At 47.2% G+C, this 17042-nt stretch overlaps 1 protein-coding gene across 1 annotated transcript in view; it reads left to right on the top strand.

Moving 5' to 3' along the window:
* The window catches only part of LOC138283039 (uncharacterized), a 121035-nt gene that overhangs the window by 91049 nt on the left and 12944 nt on the right, over positions 1-17042 (top strand). The window contains exons 8-10 of the mRNA XM_069221171.1: positions 376-591; positions 8618-8714; positions 15928-16079. Of these exons, the coding sequence (XP_069077272.1) occupies positions 376-591; positions 8618-8714; positions 15928-16079 (465 nt within the window). The remainder of the gene's footprint in view (positions 1-375; positions 592-8617; positions 8715-15927; positions 16080-17042) is intronic.

Raw genomic sequence — 17042 nt, 5'->3', positions numbered from 1 at the left:
ACCGACCATTCTGGCCCTCCTACCTTTAGAGCTAAAGAGAGGTGAACACACTGGACCCTCTCACCCTCCTGGGCAGGAGTAACTAAATGATTTATGTGTCAGCCATTTTGATTTACAAGCTTTTCAGTTAAAGATTAGTATAAGTTGGTTTGCTTTTCATAGGGTTTTATGAATTCCCATGTGTGATAGACAGCATAAACGTTATAATGTGTACGTTGACCTTTTCAAAACTATAAAACATACTTGCATAAGGATAAAAGTATATGTTTCCATTTTTGCAAGGCAAAAATCTCTGTTCCATTTTTGCAAGACAAAATTATATGTGCATCCATTTTTGCAAAACAAAAATCTATGTTTCCATTTTTGCAAATACAGGAGATGGTATGCACAACACCCACACGGCCCAACCAGGTACTCCGCTGACATTTGATACTCTGCCGACCTCTGGCACACCGCTGACCTCTGGTGCTCTGCTGACCTCTGATACTCCACCGACCTCTGGCACACCGCTGACCTCTGGTGCTCCGCTGACCTCTGATTACACTCACTGGACATTGAACTACTCCCAGCCTGCTGACTGCATACCAACAGGTACCTTACCAACCCCTACTAAGTATAGCCTTCAAATCCTCCAGGGCTCTTCTTATGTTAATGTTGGGTGCATTTGTAGAGGGTAAGGTTCACCGACACCGACTTGTTCGACAAGTAGGCGAACAAACCAAGGTCCAAGAACCTCAAGAGGGGGAGTTTCAGAAAGGTATTGTGATGAAAAGGCAGGGTTGTTATGCCATGTGTTTTAACTGGCATTGGAAGATAAGTTGGCACTTTCCTGTAAGTTTTGTGGTACGGTGTCCCATAACTTGGCAGCACAATAACTTTCACTTGTTCGCATTCACCTTCCACAGGCTTATGTAGATCCCATATTTATCTGACCTTTAACGTGTGTTAAAATATATTATGTGGTTTCATAAAGTTACAGTAAACAATAAATTCAATGAAATTTGTAAGAGAAAATGTAGTATAATGTGAAAGGGAAGGAAAACCAATAAACTCATGTTCACAGTTTAATTGGTAATGTACACCAAGATAGTGCCGAAAAAATGTCAGTTTAATAGAAAAAAGTACAACTTCAACTACCAAGTTGACGTTTCAGTCTAGTTTCCTAGAATGGTGAGGACCATCATCAGGACGATAACATTTGAAAAATCCACCAAAGCCCCAACAGGACGTGTTGAGGTTGAGATGGTGGAAGAAATACGATCCTTCCAAAGTTGAGGCTGGTACGGCTCAAGGTTAAATGAGTGAAGTGTAACTAAATATGTCTATTGAAGGGGTCATGGCCAAAGCAGCCAAGATGGTGGTTGTGTCTTAGTGGTGCTCCTCAGGCTTCCCCCTCCATCCCTTCCAACTTTGGAGCTCTGTCTCCCCCAAAAAACTATTTGGCCAGCTCCACCATCCCTACACTGCCCTACCTTTATGGAGGGGGATGATGTTTACATGCCTGTGGCCCCTGAGGCAGTGAACATCAATGTGGGCCCAACTGAACTCTCGAGATGGCGCCGGCCTGTGGGTATTGACACAGAGCGTAAAGAAGATCACCTAGAGGAGGTGCATTCAGCTGTGGGGGAAAGGAGCGGCCTGTGAGGACGAGGAGGTGAGGACGCATGAGAAGCTGCTGAATCCGGGGATCCTCCCTTGGCACACTGCGCTCTGCTCGACTAGGCCCTGGCAGAAGTCAGGAAATGCTCCTGTGTTGCATTTGACTGCAGCCTCGACCTCCACTTCACCCTTTTAGGTCGATGCTGCATGTGGGGCTGACCTGGAGGCTTGGTGCTTCCAGGTAATACTGGGGGGACCCCCCAAGACCTGTGCCCTTGGGGGAAGGTGAGATTTTCCCTTCGGTGTTATCTCCTGCCCTTCGAACCGCGCATACTAGGAGGCTTACATGGAGAATTATCCTGCCTGTGCTAGGCCCTTGTTTCAAGCCCCCTGCAGCCTTTGAGGTGAAACTGTGGCACCCACTGCCCATACATGTCTCTGTTGGAACCCTGGGCCATTTGGTAGCCCCCCCCCCAACGGCTGCTCATGCTACCTTCTTAGGAGTCTTGAGTTAAGCGGGCTGGTGATGCACTAACTACAACTCCCTCCTCACCTGGTGGACAATAGCTGTGTGTGTAGAGACTTTTAAGAGGAGGCGGACGGGAAATGGAATGGGACCCCTTCTGCCTCTCCCATAATATTCTGAAAAAAGACCCCCTGTCTTCCTCACCACTGATCATCACCTTAGCTGCTTTTGCTGCCCTGGTTACAGATCTGGGGAAGTGGGCTCAGAGCAGGCATTGCTGGAGGTCCCCTGGATTTTTGATACCAACATCTGGATGGTCGAATGTTCGCAACTCTGAGGCCCCTGAGACCCAACTCTGCTACACTTTGCCAATCTTTCCACCCCTGCATCATTAAGTGGCCTGGTGCCCCATCCCTATTGACTGTTCACACCCTTAAAGCTAGAGCTCAAGATGCTGAGAATCGCTCATTTTGGACGAACCTGCGGTTTGTGGGGTTCCTCACCCACAGACTTTTATTGACACTCACTTAAATCTTGGGTTCTTGAGGAGACTCGGTTGCACTGGTTTGGGATTGAATGGGTGCATCGGCTCTGACATAGTGCATCCCCCACCCTCAGGGCACTACCACACCCTACCATCGCCAAGATACTGAACTTCCCTGACTGGGACGCCATTCTCTGGCAAGCACATGTCCATGGCAGGTTTCACTTTCAATTGTCCCATATTTGGATCTTCCTAGATTATAAAAAAAATCAACACAAAAATAACGCAAACCTTTTGATGCCGTCAAGCTGAAACGCATGCCAACGTCTCTTCAGTATATGCTGCTCTTACCGGCATGACTAAGGGTCATCCATGGGTTCTGTTTCCAATTTTCTGACATTCTGAATGCAGCATGGGAATGGACAACTGAACACCAGACGCTAAGAAGCTATGAACCCTAAAACTGCACAGCCCACACAGGTCATGCCTTGCCACACATGGCTGTTACCCTTTTCCAGAGCCAGCAACATCCCAAATTGAATCAGAGAAGGGGGCAGCATTCCTGAGTTCTCAGATAATTACTTTGGTTGCTCCCAGGCTATGATTGGGGTGCTCCCTAACACTGTACTAGGCCCCGGAGCTCAATGGGGTACAACCTCAGACAAAAGAGACTTCTTTTGTGGCCCATGGTAACTTTCTAGCAACCTTTGTTTTCATGTACGGGCCCTGGGCCAAGGGCATAGCCTGATTTCTGCCAACAGACCCTATGTAGGAGGAGATCCACCTTGAATACCCTGTTATGTGTTTTGCTTACCTTGTTAAGAGATGTTGGGTGGCAGATGCTTCATGGGTGGAAGTGTGGCGTGGGAGGTTTTTGCTGTTGAGTGATGTTTGATGGGTTTATGTTTCCTTTCATTATGATTGCTCGCATGTGCACCTTATGTAATTCACTGGGAGTTCCTCGGTTACCCACTTGTCACCTCTCGCTCCACTATACCATCCCCGTGGCTAAGTATAGTCTTATCTCCTAAAACGTCTAACAGCCTACTGGACCATATCAAATGACTTGCTGTCCTCAAGTTTCTTCACGTTACCAGACAGGTGTTGCACTCTTGGAAGAGACTCACCTCCAAGATACCCTTTGCCCCTTCCTGAGTAGGTTTGGTTCCAACTGTGTTTATCATTCATACTTTAGTAGGGGTTCCAGAGGGGTGGTGATTCTGCTTCACAAATACTTCCCCTTGGTGGTTACACAGATCATACAGGACCACTAGGGCCACTACTTGGGAGTGGTTGGTACACTGGAGGGGAAGCCCTACAATCTTTTCAGTGTTTATACCCCTCCTCACCTGCATAGATAAACCTTCCAAGACTTCACCAGGGTGGTTGCAGCATTACTATATGGGATGCTACTCTTTGGGGACATTTTAATGACACTCCAGATCCAGACATGGATGTGTCTGGCCCCTCCTCATGCAGTGGTAGGGATATGTCCAAGATCCTCTGATCCTGGGTGGACTCCTTGGAATTATCTGACATTTGGCACCTCCACATCCATGAAAATTCTATCCTGAATTGAGCCTATATTTCTCCCTGTCACAGGTGTGACTTTCACCTTGGCCGTTACCATGCTTCCTCATGAAATCTCAGACCACTCCCCCTTACTACTTTGCCTCGGGGTTCTGATATGATGTAACAGAGCCATGTAGCATCTAAACAACTGGTTCTACACAGACGAAAACCTCCTAGACCACCTGTCAGTGAGACTATAATCTATTTTGAGACCGACAAGTGGACAGTCCAGAAGGCTACCACCCAATTGGCTGCAAGCAAACACACAATCTGGGGTATAGCCAAAGTGTACCTGAAGCGCATAGGTAGCGACAGGCACTGGCGCATGATGGAGCTTGAGGCCTGCATACTCCTGCTAGAGACCGCAGTGGTGATGAACGCAACTGAATCCTTGACTTGACAATTAGATATTGATAGGAGCTCTCTGCATCACCTAATCTTCTATGAGGACCGTCAATGTTGGCGTGCCTCAACCCAACGTGTATGAGTAGGGTGATAAAAGTGCTATGCTCTTTTGCAGACTGGCCACCAGGGGTAGGGTCTCCCACCGAATTCCCTCCATTGATGATGCCTTGGGGTCCCCAGTTAATCCCAGTAAGGTAATTGTGACTGTCTTTGCAAACTATTACGAAGGGCTCTATGCCCGTTGACCGAGGCCTGCTCGTGAGCAGGCTCAGGAGTTGTTTCCCAATGTTCCCCTCCCCTGCCTAACTCAAGTCCAATCAAGATGAGGTCTGTGCTGCCATCTGGGAGTTGAAAATTGGTAAGACCCCAGGCCCAGACGGCTTCCCTCTGGATTACTACTCAAAACTTTGTTGCACATCTTCTTTGAATGTATACAGAGGCAGGGAAGTGAGCTTCCTTTTCCCCGGAGCTCAACCTTGCAACTATTGTAATCATCCCTAATCAGACTATCCATTGACAAGTTATACCTCCTATCTCCCTGTTTCTCTGATTAATATGGATGTTAACATTTACGCTAAGATCCTGGAAACTAGGCTGCAACTAGCCCTTAATTCTGTGATACACCCAGATCAATGTGGCTTTATGTCTAATCGCAGCACTAGACACAATATCTGTGGGTCTACGTGACCCTGGCTCGTGTCTGTGATATCAAGGAAGCAACTGCCTTACTGCTTGTGGACTTTGAAAAGGCCTTTGATACCCTGGACTGGGATAAACTTGATTCAGTGCTACAATCCATGGGTTTTGGTCTCTGTTTCTGGAATTTAGTGGCTCTCCTATACTCTGGACCCTCAGCCCAAGTCCCGTCAACGGTATTCTATCTTGTTAATTACAGATCCGGTGTGGGACAAGACAAGGTTGCCCTCTTTTTTCCCGCTCCTCTTCACTCTTGCTATAGAACCCCTCGCTCATATAATCTGCTGCAATCCCCAGATGCAGGGTTGGAGAAGGGTGAGATGTGCCAGACTAGCATGTGCTCAAAATTCTGGGACTCTTTGAAGAAGCCTCGGAACTCTGAGTGAACATGGGGAAATCACTCCTAATCCCACTATGGGGAGATAATGCTGTGCCCGAATGGCAGTCTGATATACCTATCCCCCATCTTAGCTTCAAGTTCCTGCTGGTCCATATAGCAAAGAAGCTGGAGCTCACACGTAGTCTTGGCCTTACTCCTCTCCTTAAGGGGACTATGGCTAATTTAGCTGCCTGTTCCACTCTCCCTATTAACGCCCTGGGCCAAGTCCTATTGATCAAAATTATGATACTCCCCTGTTTCCTTTACACCCTGCAGAACCTCCTCCTCCACATTCCTAACATTCCATCTACTGAAATGTTGGCTGTGTTTCTATACTTCTTTTGGAGGGGTCGTTCCCCGCACATCGCCCAAACAAAATGTTGTGGTTCTGTATACGACGGAGGATTGGGGGTGGTAGACAGCTGTCTTTATTACTGGCCTGTAATTCGGGCAGTGAAATGCGCGACGGGGCTGTGCATGTGGGCCCCTGAGTCCCCCATTCTGCCAGCCTTTCCATGGAAGTGTTAACCGCCATGGAAAGGCTGGTGGAATGGGACTCATAATCCCCAGGGCAGCGCTGCTGCTGCCTGGTGGCGGCAGGCTGGTGAAGGCGGCATTTCGACCATGGTGGTTCCGCCATGGTCATAATATGGCGGGCCGACTTGTTCTCCTTGATACCGCGGAGGTCACCAGAACAATATTCCTGGTGTGGCTGGCAGCCAACAGATTTACCGGCTCGGATGGGAGACTGATCCAGCAAAGCCCTCGCTGGATAGGGCACTGGTTGGAACACACGTTGTGGCTGGAGGGCTTCCGATACTCGGATTTCATTGGGGTTACAGTGCTGGGAAAGGGTGGCGCAGTTCTCACATGCACTCCTTTTAAGACCTGCAAACTCACTCCATACTCTCCTGCACTCAGTCCCACAAATGCCTGCAGTTGAGACATGCACTTGGGCACTATTATAACTGTTTAACAGACTTACTGGACTTTAGACCAGTGAAGACACAATTATTAATTGGCAAACTAGATCGAGGAGGTATTTCTCAGCTATACCGTTCCTGGTCTGTAATGCCTCTAAGATACTAGACCCATGCAGACGGAGATAGGAGGGGTGGGTGGGGTGGTTGGAGGATGTGGAGTGGCGTGAAGCATACATGCCCCCGAGAACTCCCTATATCTGCAACACTAAGGTTAATTAAGTTACATTACCTGCATTTAACCTACATGAGACCCCAAAGACTATTGCATGCTGGCATTCTCCCTGTGGCTAATTGCACTCTATGCTCCTCCCCAAAGCATATTTTTTCCAGATGGTATGGCACTGCCCTGCGATCGCCCAGTACTGGAATCAGACAGGTAGTTCCTCTCTAGGATTCTGGCCAGGCCTGTTACGCTAACTCCGAAGATTGCCCTCCTGGTTCTCATGGGTGAGTTGTGGGTGTGAGAGGTGATAGTGCATTTGCCAGTCTGGCAGCATAAGTGGCCAAGAGAGATACAGCAAATAACTGGAAACTGCCACGACCACCTAGCCTGACAGGGTGGATATCTGGCACGGATTTGTTAACCAAGCAAGAGGAAAGAATCTATGTCGCCAGGGGTTGTCAATGGAAGTTCCATAAACTTTGGGGCAGATGGTGGGATTACTGCGGCTTGTCTTCTGAATTGGAGGCCAGGACTGGGGGTGATGTGGCTCCTCCGTAATGTGCTAGAATTGTGGGTGATGGGAAGGCGGGGCTTTGACTGGGACACCGTTGCTTCCCTTGTTTTGCTGTTGTACTCCCTTTAAAGTCAATTAAATATGTTTATAAAAATAATAAATATGTCTGTCGAAAATAGTGTTTGATATCAGGAACAGCAACCCACAGCAAAGAACTTTGCAGAACACAGACTTTGCTCCTACCACCTGTTAAACACCGCAATCCGGGCAGATACTCACTGCACTGTGGCTTGTCCTGGGTGCAAATTGAACCATGTGCAATGTGCCTGGAGTGCATTCTGCAGCACACACAGAAAGAGGAAAAAAGACTCTCAGGATTGTTTTTGTGCAGGAAGTCCTGCATGCAACGCAGGCACCTTGGCACCATAGTGCCAGGGTAGCGTGCCTGCATTGGTGCTAGGCTGCCAAAGGGATGCCAATGCAGGGGAAGAGGACAGATATATGCTGTCTAGGATAAATACGGCGCATTCCTGCCCTTTCCCTGTGACACCTGGCAGCGCACCGAGGTGGCTTGCTGCATTGTCCTGCGGCACAAAGCCCATAAATATCGGCCTCAGTGAATGAGGTAAACAGACAAAACCTGAGCAAAGTGGTCCGGTAGGCGTAGGGTTCCAGCAGCAGCAAAACAACCTCATTTTGAAAGCTTTTCTTAGTGTGTTCTGTGGTGTAGTAAGAATGCTGCCACGTCTGCTGATTGGGTACTAAAATGCAGCCAGAATTGCCATTTAGTGGTAATCTGAGACACAGGAGCCCCGGTGCCACTGCACATGCTGCACTATCGATAGCTACGCCCCCTGAGTGTGTTGTGTCAATGAATTGGGAAAAGTGGGATTTAAGCATGTAGTATGTGTTATTACATGGGTCACCCAGTGAGTGATGCCACAACATATCTTGAGGCAAAGGAACATTCTAGAAGGAAGGCCTGTTGTTGGGCCAGCTGCACTGGGTAAAGAGAACTCGTTTTTATTCTTGAAAGGTGTGCACATTGAGGTGTGCACAGCAGGGGTACTCGGTGCATGACAAAAAAATCGGTAATAAAAACGAATTTAGTTTTTGATGTTTCAGAAGAGGCACTACATTGTATCGCGCCCTTTCTCTGCGTTTTCACTGATAGTTTGAATACTGTACAGTCGGATATGTTTTGTTAATGTTTAAAGATTTTTAATATAACATTTTGTACTTATAAATGTAATAATCTTAGAAATGTAAATTGTCTGTTCAGGATTTGGAACTGGCAGAACATTTTAAAACGCACAAAATTGAAGTCGATTTGAATTTCGTCGTTTACATTTTTAGAACCAGGAAGAAAGTTCGCGATGATGTGCTCCGGGCAGCGGTCGAACCTCGTGCGAAACTGTGACCTGTACGGCTGCGGGTGCTACAGGTGCCCCAGGTAAGCAAACAGGTTTTAATTGGGGCTCTTTTATGCATAAGAAGCTATTGGGTGCAGTCGCGGCTCCTCCGCTAGAGCCGCCCCCTCCAGCCCGGGAGGAGGCCTCTTTTTAACATTGCTATCCCCCACTTATGCCTTATGTTGATGTGTTCTAGAAACTGTAGTGCCCAGGGCCCCTTCTAACCAGGTTACCTGGGCCAGAGCTCTTTCCCTAAATTTGTTGTGGTGCCTTGGCACAATTGAATACACTCTTAACTACCACTACAAACTAGTAAGTGGATACCTAGGTCCCCGGGGCATGGTGTATTAAGGGTAGGCCCCTGAGGAGAGCATCACTGTTTGTGCCACCCTCTAGGGCCATGCATCGCTGAGTGTCCTGGTGCAAATCTAAAATACAAACTCGACATGGCACACTGTCTGTGTGCCCTGGCTACCATACACTGCATTTACCATGGGTTACGCATCCCTCTGGCAGGCTTTCCAGCCCTAAGACAGGGTGTTCCATATTATGTGTGAGGGCATAGCTGCATGAGCAATATGCCCCCACTGTGTCCATGCCAAACCTGGTACATAGTGAGTGAACAGAGCAGCCATTTTAATACATGTACTAGACATTGGTCACCACGAGTTTCCCACTTACATGATGGCCACTCTGAAACCTGGGTTGTTTGGTATCAAACAACTCAGAATGATAAATCCAAAGTGGTGCGAGTCTTGGATTTACCTCTAAATGTACCCAGGGTCACTTTAGATGTGCTCCCTGCAAAAGCTAATCTAACTGGCAGAGTTGCTGACTGGTTCCATCCAGCATGCCACCTACAGACAGCCAACACACAAGTCTTGTGGGAGAACCCTGTCTCTCTGGTTTGTGAAACAATGCCCTTCCTGGGTGTAGGAGCTAACACCCCCTCCCTCAGGAATGTGCTTTCCCCCTGGCGGTGAGCTTCAAAGGGCTATTGCCCTTGAAACACAAGCCCACAGGTCTGCTACTAGAAGCAGATGGCTTCCCCCTTTGCCAACTCCCATGTTTGGCAAGAGCAAAGGTGGGAAACCACACAAAGAGTAGGAGGAGGGGTCTCACTGAGCATGCACCTCCCTTAAGGGCTTGCAGGCAAAGTAGGCCCTCCATTTCATTTTCCTCCATGTTGGGTGGCAGGAAAATAACCAACGTGGTTTAGGGTAGTGACCCTTCCCACAGGAAGTGGTCACTGTAGTGGGTGTAGCCACCCAAGTATGTGTTCTATTGGACACTACCAAGTTCCCACTAAAACGCCTACTAAATTCAATATTAGTGGGCTCCCCTAGACCAAGAAACTAGATGCATCAGGAAGAAATGAAGACAGCACCAAAGAACCCGACAGCATGAGAACAGAGGACCTGCTGCACCAGAAGAGGCTCCAAGACCCGTGCTTGCTGCTCCAGAGTCCCGACAATCACCGCTGCGGAGGAGCTGACCACTAGACCGACCTCAGAAGACCCAGAGGACTTCCACGCTTTGCAAATAGCACGAGATCTCCCTCCTTGGTGGAGGCACATCTAAAGAAACCAAAGAAACCTGCAAAGAAGCAGCAAACTGGTGAGGGTCACTTCAATGACCGGATGATATCTCCACAACCAGAAGTTGCAGTTGGACCCGACGACACACCAACAACAAGAACTACAAGTGTGCCAACTTTGGTGGCACTGTGCCCTCCCGTGGCCGAGTTGTGCCAATATTCCAGATACTGGTCATTGCACATCTGCCAACAGCCAAAACAGCTCACCCGGAGCTTCAACTGGACCAGGAGAAAGCCCCAGTCAAGAAACTTCAGGAACACCCTGGACCTCTCTCGTCATCCTGCAAGGCCCCCGGAAGAAAACTTACCTCCAGCTCAAAAGGGTTCCATTGCATACCGACTCCAAGACCCCCAACTCGCCCTGCATCCAGCCACCCTGAGGCTTGCATCGTGGTACCTGCTGTGTGCCATGGGGCCCTAATCCCTCGCGACCTCGACAGCCCAAGGGGACCCAAAGGCACCACCTTTATGGATGCATGAATGATACTGTGAGTACAATAAATGCTTAGCACATCTCCTGAATTAGCCTAACTGCCCGACCAGCTACTTCAAAAATTGGAGCATTAGGTAATCTGATTTTTACGTCTGGAAACCAACGTGTGGTTTCCTGGACCCCCTGCACAGTGTGCCTAGCTTTGCACACTACATAGAGGGCCAGACTCCTTCAATGATGCACAGGGGTTCTTTCCCAGGAGCTCCAATGAGGGACCACCATCCTCCCAGTTGCACAGAAGACAGGTCAGGCATCTAGAGAGCTTCAGAACAACCACCTGTGTTGCAGAGCCTTGAGTAGTCCATGGGACAGCAGAATCCACAAACCTGTTGATAACATCAAGGTGCCTGCGGTTGCATGGGAGTGACTCCTTCACTCCAAGGGAGATTCCTTCTGGATGTCCTTAGTGCAGGCAGAGTCCTTGTAACTCGAAGATGCACGGCCATGGAAGTTGCAGAGTTCTTCCAATACTCTGGGACAAATTCACACTAGAAGCCCTCCTACCAGTTGCAGTTCCCGGCAAAGTCCAGCAGCAGAATCTAATGCTCAGGTCGCAGAAGAAGTGGTGAAGATGAATCTGGGGTCCCAACTCAAGGAGGCGGTTAAACAATCCAGTACGGGAGTTTGATGACTACTGCAGTGACCCACCTATCAGGGAGGGTCAGAGATGCAACTCGTCTGAGCTGACGAGTCATCTGCTGCCAGGGGCCTCTGCTCATCCTGTTTCCAAGATGGCAGAATCACGTGGCCACCTGGCAGAGCTCTGGGTACCTCCCTAGGGGAGGAGCTGCACAAGGGTGGGTGGTAACTCCCCTGTCCTTTGTGTGTTTCGTGCCAGAGTGGGAGCCTGGGTGCTCTTGCATTGGAAGGAACCGGTTGTGGAAGAAGGGCACCAAATGTGCCCTTCAAAGATGTCTGGTGGCCTCAGGATCACCCCCCACTCTAACCCAGAGACACCTATTTCTAAAGGAGAGGGGGTTACACCTCTCCTCTAAAGGAAATTATTTTCTCTGCCTTCCCCTGCTCAAGTTAAGCTCAGCATCAGGAGGGCAGAACAGTGTATGGGGTCGGCGACAGGACTGGCTTGCACGCAGACCCTGCAAGGCTGAACAAGCAGGAATGGGGGATCCTCTAAGGAACCCCCAAAGTACATGGTATCATGCAGCTAACACTGGAACTGGTGTAGCTGCATGATTCCAACATGTTTGTTACCAAACATGACTAGGGTCAGAGAAACCATTAGGTAGTTGGAAATCTTGAAATGACCACATACCTTGGAATAGTCTCCCCACACTTACAAAGCCCAGAAAATGAAGTCTGGGGCTTGCAGGGGAACCTCTGCTCGTGCAGGAGCATGCTCACACTTAGAACCAGGCACCCTGCCCTGGGGCTGAAGGGCCTACTTTAGGAGTGACCTATAGGGTCAACGTGTGGTGACCGCAATATAAGGTAAACTTTATATCTGCGGTGAAAGGTGCATGCACCATTTCACACAAGCTGCAATGGCAGGCCTGTAGTCACAGTTTGCATGGGCTCCTATGGGTGGCACAATACATGCTGCAGCCCTTGTGGGATCCCTGGTGTACCAATGACCTGGGTGCCTAAGTACCATATACGAGGGACCTACATGGGTGCACCAGTATGCCAATTGTGGGGTGTAAGAAATACTTACCAACCAAATTTAGTGGAGAGAGCACCAACACTGGGGTCGTGGTTAGCAGGATTCCAGTTTACTACCATCCAAATATACTGACACCCGACAAAAGTGGGGGTAACTATGTCAGAAAGGTCCTACCTTCCTACAGTAGACTAGATTGCTCTGGTGGATTCCGATTGGACACCTTTTCCAGAAATCACAAGATTTTTCCTTATCAATCAACAAAATTTCAAGTTCTAAAACAAGAATTCTGCACAAGATTTTCTCAAAGTCCATGCTTCTGGATGATCCCAGATTCCAGATGAAGTTGAACGCTCCAGATGAAGTCAGGATATTTCACTCCAAAGGTTCATATCTGTACAACTCTCTGCCTCTGACCCTTCAAACGGAGGTGGAATTTGGGGACTAAACGGCCTCTGTATTTTTTTTTATATATGAATTTAAAAGCTGTATCCCACAGGAATATTTAAAATATTAAGAAAAAAATGCCTCACCCACCAAACGGAGGCAGGATTCATCATTGGTGTTTTTCTCAGCTTAGTAGGTAGATACTGCTGGGGTGGGATCAACCACTTTTAGGGAGCTCTTATATATTTTCAACTTCTGGACAAATTATGGAGGTCCAGTTTAAGGTTAGAAAATGGTTGCAGGTTTACCCAAACCTTTTAGTAGTGGGAACCCATACCACAATTAAAAGCGATAGTCTGGATGTCTTCTAGGAATACAATGGTTCCGGCATCCCTAATCTGCCAACATGTTTCGGCCAAGTTCTCTATGTCACCATGGATCGCTCGGCTTTCGTCATGGCACCTAGACCTCCCTGACTATCCTCAGCTATATGTAGGGAAATTGTGGGAATAAGGAGGCATAAGGCACTCCTACCTGTGACCTTCGTAGACCCAGTTTAGATCTCTATGGGCCCGCAGTCCAACGCAGTAGAGGTGGAAAAGATAGGTGGAATCAGGGACTGTGTACCCTTGGAGTAAGTGTGACTACAGGGAGACATCTAACCTCTCTGAGCTGATGTTTTGAAGACACACAGCATTAAATGTAGAGAGCTGGAAAACTGTTAATGCTTCAAACAGACAGACAGTGCCTCCAATAACCACTGCTGGTGTACCATACCAAGAGCTAACTGTAAATTGTGTCCTGCCAGGCACTGTTTATGACACTGTAACATCACTCTATCGTTCGTGTTTGTTCATTGAATTGCTAGGGTTTTTAACATAAGCTAAAATCCCATTACCTTACTTAAATATTATGTCACTTTCACATTTTTTTCAGTGAGTTTCAGTTTTTTTTAATCATATCACTCAACTCCCAGACTGACCACAGCTTTTGGCTGGGTGCAGAAGTGGTTTGGACACAGGACCAGACCTCTGGTCAGCCCAACACCTCCACAAGCACCCAACACAGTGTACGGCAGGTGGTTGGCTGCAGGGCTTGGCCCTGTACTCAAACACCTGTGAGTGGGCAGACCCCTGCAGGTGGGCTACCACCCGTATGTGGCCAACCTCCCCAACCCCCCTGGAGGGTTGGGCCTAGGGTTAGCTTATGGACATGTCCTGTGCCACGCCCTCCCACAGGCAGCCAACACACCTCGAACCAATACCCCACATTTGTTTACATGTATTTGTTTATTTTTTCGCAATACTGTTGTACTTCCACGTTAATGCTGCACAAGGTTTACCACCATGCTATCCCAGACCGTACATGCTTCACTTATTGAAGCTTATGAGGTTGGGGTGCTGCTTCAGCGGCGACACCCGCAGGAGTCCCAAGGCACCACCACGAGGTGCGACAGCTCTTGCAGGAGTCCCACGATACCTTACAGGAGGGCCTCACTGCGGTCAGCAGGGGTACTGCACTGTTTTTTTAATTTGCAGTTCTGCTTTAGCCCAGGAGGACCAACCATCCAGATAATTTTCTTTAGCCCTCGAGAGCACCCTGCGCACCTTTAAAATGCAGATTTCTTAAAAACTGCTGAATGGAAATACACCAAATCAGAAAAGGCAAGCTCTCTAGGTAACTCTCTACCTTTCTGCAAAGCTTTGTGTAATTCCTTTCCACTGTTTTTTCTGTATTGCTTCCCAAAGTTTCATATGGGAATTAACAAAGTTTTAGGACCCCTCCTTTTGTGTTGACTCCTGTTTGACAGATTAACCCAAAGCTTTCCAGGAAGGAGCAGATTAATCATTTTTTTAAAGTTTAATGGCCGTTCATCAAACACATTGAAGTATTAGTGAAAAATGTTTCTTCCTGTGAAACCTCTGAGCTAACTATTACTACATAGTGGCAACTCCCATTGTGTAATGTAAATATACATGCCAACACGAGCCACATGACCTGCATTGCTGACTTATATTATGTCCCAAAGGTCACTAAACCTGCATTGCAGACATTCAATAATGCCAACAAGTCACACAACTTTACACTGCTGGCATTTATTAGTGCCTACTATTCACGCCTCGAATGCTGATATATGTTAATGTCTGAGTCACACCCTCACTGTTGACAGGTATGAATGTCTACTAGTCAGATGGATGACAAACAGTGCCTACAAGTAAGGCCTGCATTGCTAATATAAATTCCTTTCTAATAGTCATGCTTTCATTGCTGACATATATTAATGCCTTTGAATCACACCTGCATTGTTGACATATATTAGTGCCTACGAATCACATCTGCATTGTTGACATATATTAATGCCTATGTATCACACCTGCATCACTGACATATATTAATTCCTACGAATCACATCTGCATTGTTTACATACATTAATGCCTACAAGCCACGCCTGGATTGCTGACATATAAGTCACAGCTGCATTGCTGACATATAATGTCCATGAGTCACAGGTACACTACTGACTTTATGATAATATATATGTCTGTTTATGTAGGACTTACATTAAGTCTTACAAACCACAAAGCTGCTTTGCTACAAGAGTCATTACATCTGCATTGCTGACACATACTAATGCTCCTATGAGCCACAATGCCTGCATTACTTATGTATATTAATGCTCCTATGAGCCACAATGCCTGCATTACTGACGCATGTTAATGATTCTACGAGCCACAATGTCTGCATTGCTGACACATGTCAATGCTCCTATGAGCCACAATGCCTGCATTGCTGACACATGTTAATGCTCCTATGAGCCACAATGCCTGCATTGCTGACACATGTCAATGATTCTACAAGCCACAATGCCTGCATTGCTGACACATGTTAATGCTTCTACGAGCCACAATGCCTGCATTGCTGACACATGTTAATGCTTCTACGAGCCACAATGCTTGCATTGCTGACACATGTCAATGCTCCTATGAGCCACAATTCCTGCATTGCTGACACATGTTAATGCTCCTAGGAGCCACAATGGCTGCATTGTTGACACATGTTAATGCTCCTATGAACCACCGTGCCTGCATTGCTGACACATGTTAATGCTCCTATGAGCCACAATGCCTGCATTGCTGACACCAATCTCTAATTTCCAGAGGCCGCAAGTACCTTAAAGGAGTTGACGTTGTATGCAGAGATGGGTCCACGGTGTACGCCCCTTTCACTGGCACTATAAGCAACCACGCCATGTGCTATGGTGATGTTGAGGACGGTCCTGGGAGTGAAGGCTTCACGTTCATAGGCTCAGGTAAGTGAGCCCAAGCAAAGGGCCTTGGTGTGCTGCACACAATGTTGAGCCCAATTACTTGAAGTAGGTGCCCAGCTATCAGTTAATGAATGTTGGTGAGGTAAAGACCGCCTGGGGCATACATATTAATAAGATTTCAGGTACAACCTTCTTTTTGCAGTTTGATTGCTCACGGTCATTGACTAGTTGTGGGCGTCAGGCAGGTCATTAGCCGCAAGAGAGAACAAGAGGTGAACGTTTGACATACAGCGTACACAGTAGGAGGCCAGTCTTTTAGGCAATGACCAACATCCTTATCACTCAGGATTTGGAAAGCACTAAAGACCCCTGTAATGCTGCACTGTGCTGTATTCAAGAGTAACGTTTGTAGAGTTTTTTAGCTAATTACAGAATAGTAGAGATAGTTGCTAGTACTCTCACGAGTTAGACAAGCCCCTTCTAAGGCCTTGAATACTGTTCTCCCAACTATAATTTTCTTGGTCTGTGAAACAGCTAATGGAGTTCCTAATTGGCATGGGAAGTGTATGAAATTGGAGTATTACTTGAGGGTGTGAGAGCCCATCTCAAACAATAATCACATTTCTTGTCAGAGGGAAACATTAATGTCACTAAATAACCCTGTGCTTAACTCTTTGGTAGATTGGCACAAAGCAGTAAGGCTAAACTCAGAAGCAATGTGGAAAGTATTTATGCAGCACACAAACAGTAATAAAGTGAAAACACAACACAGGAAATTTTCCAAAACAATTAAAAAAATAGAGTACATTTTAATAAATATATTGACCCCCTACATGATAAAAATCCAATAAGTAGAACCAAAGGTATTACATTTTAAACTTTCAATTAAAAAATACCAACAAAAAGCACAAAGCGCCAACCGCAGGTATGTAGTTGCACTAAACTAGGTCAAAGTTAAAAGTTAAGGCTGACCACAGTGAATCACAGGTCAAATACAGGGACCAG

Source organism: Pleurodeles waltl, chromosome 2_2 (genome assembly GCF_031143425.1).
Source record: "Pleurodeles waltl isolate 20211129_DDA chromosome 2_2, aPleWal1.hap1.20221129, whole genome shotgun sequence".
Taxonomy (NCBI): Eukaryota; Metazoa; Chordata; class Amphibia; order Caudata; family Salamandridae; genus Pleurodeles; species Pleurodeles waltl.
Note: the sequence above shows the minus strand (reverse complement) of the source record. Positions and strands in the feature narration are given on the sequence as shown.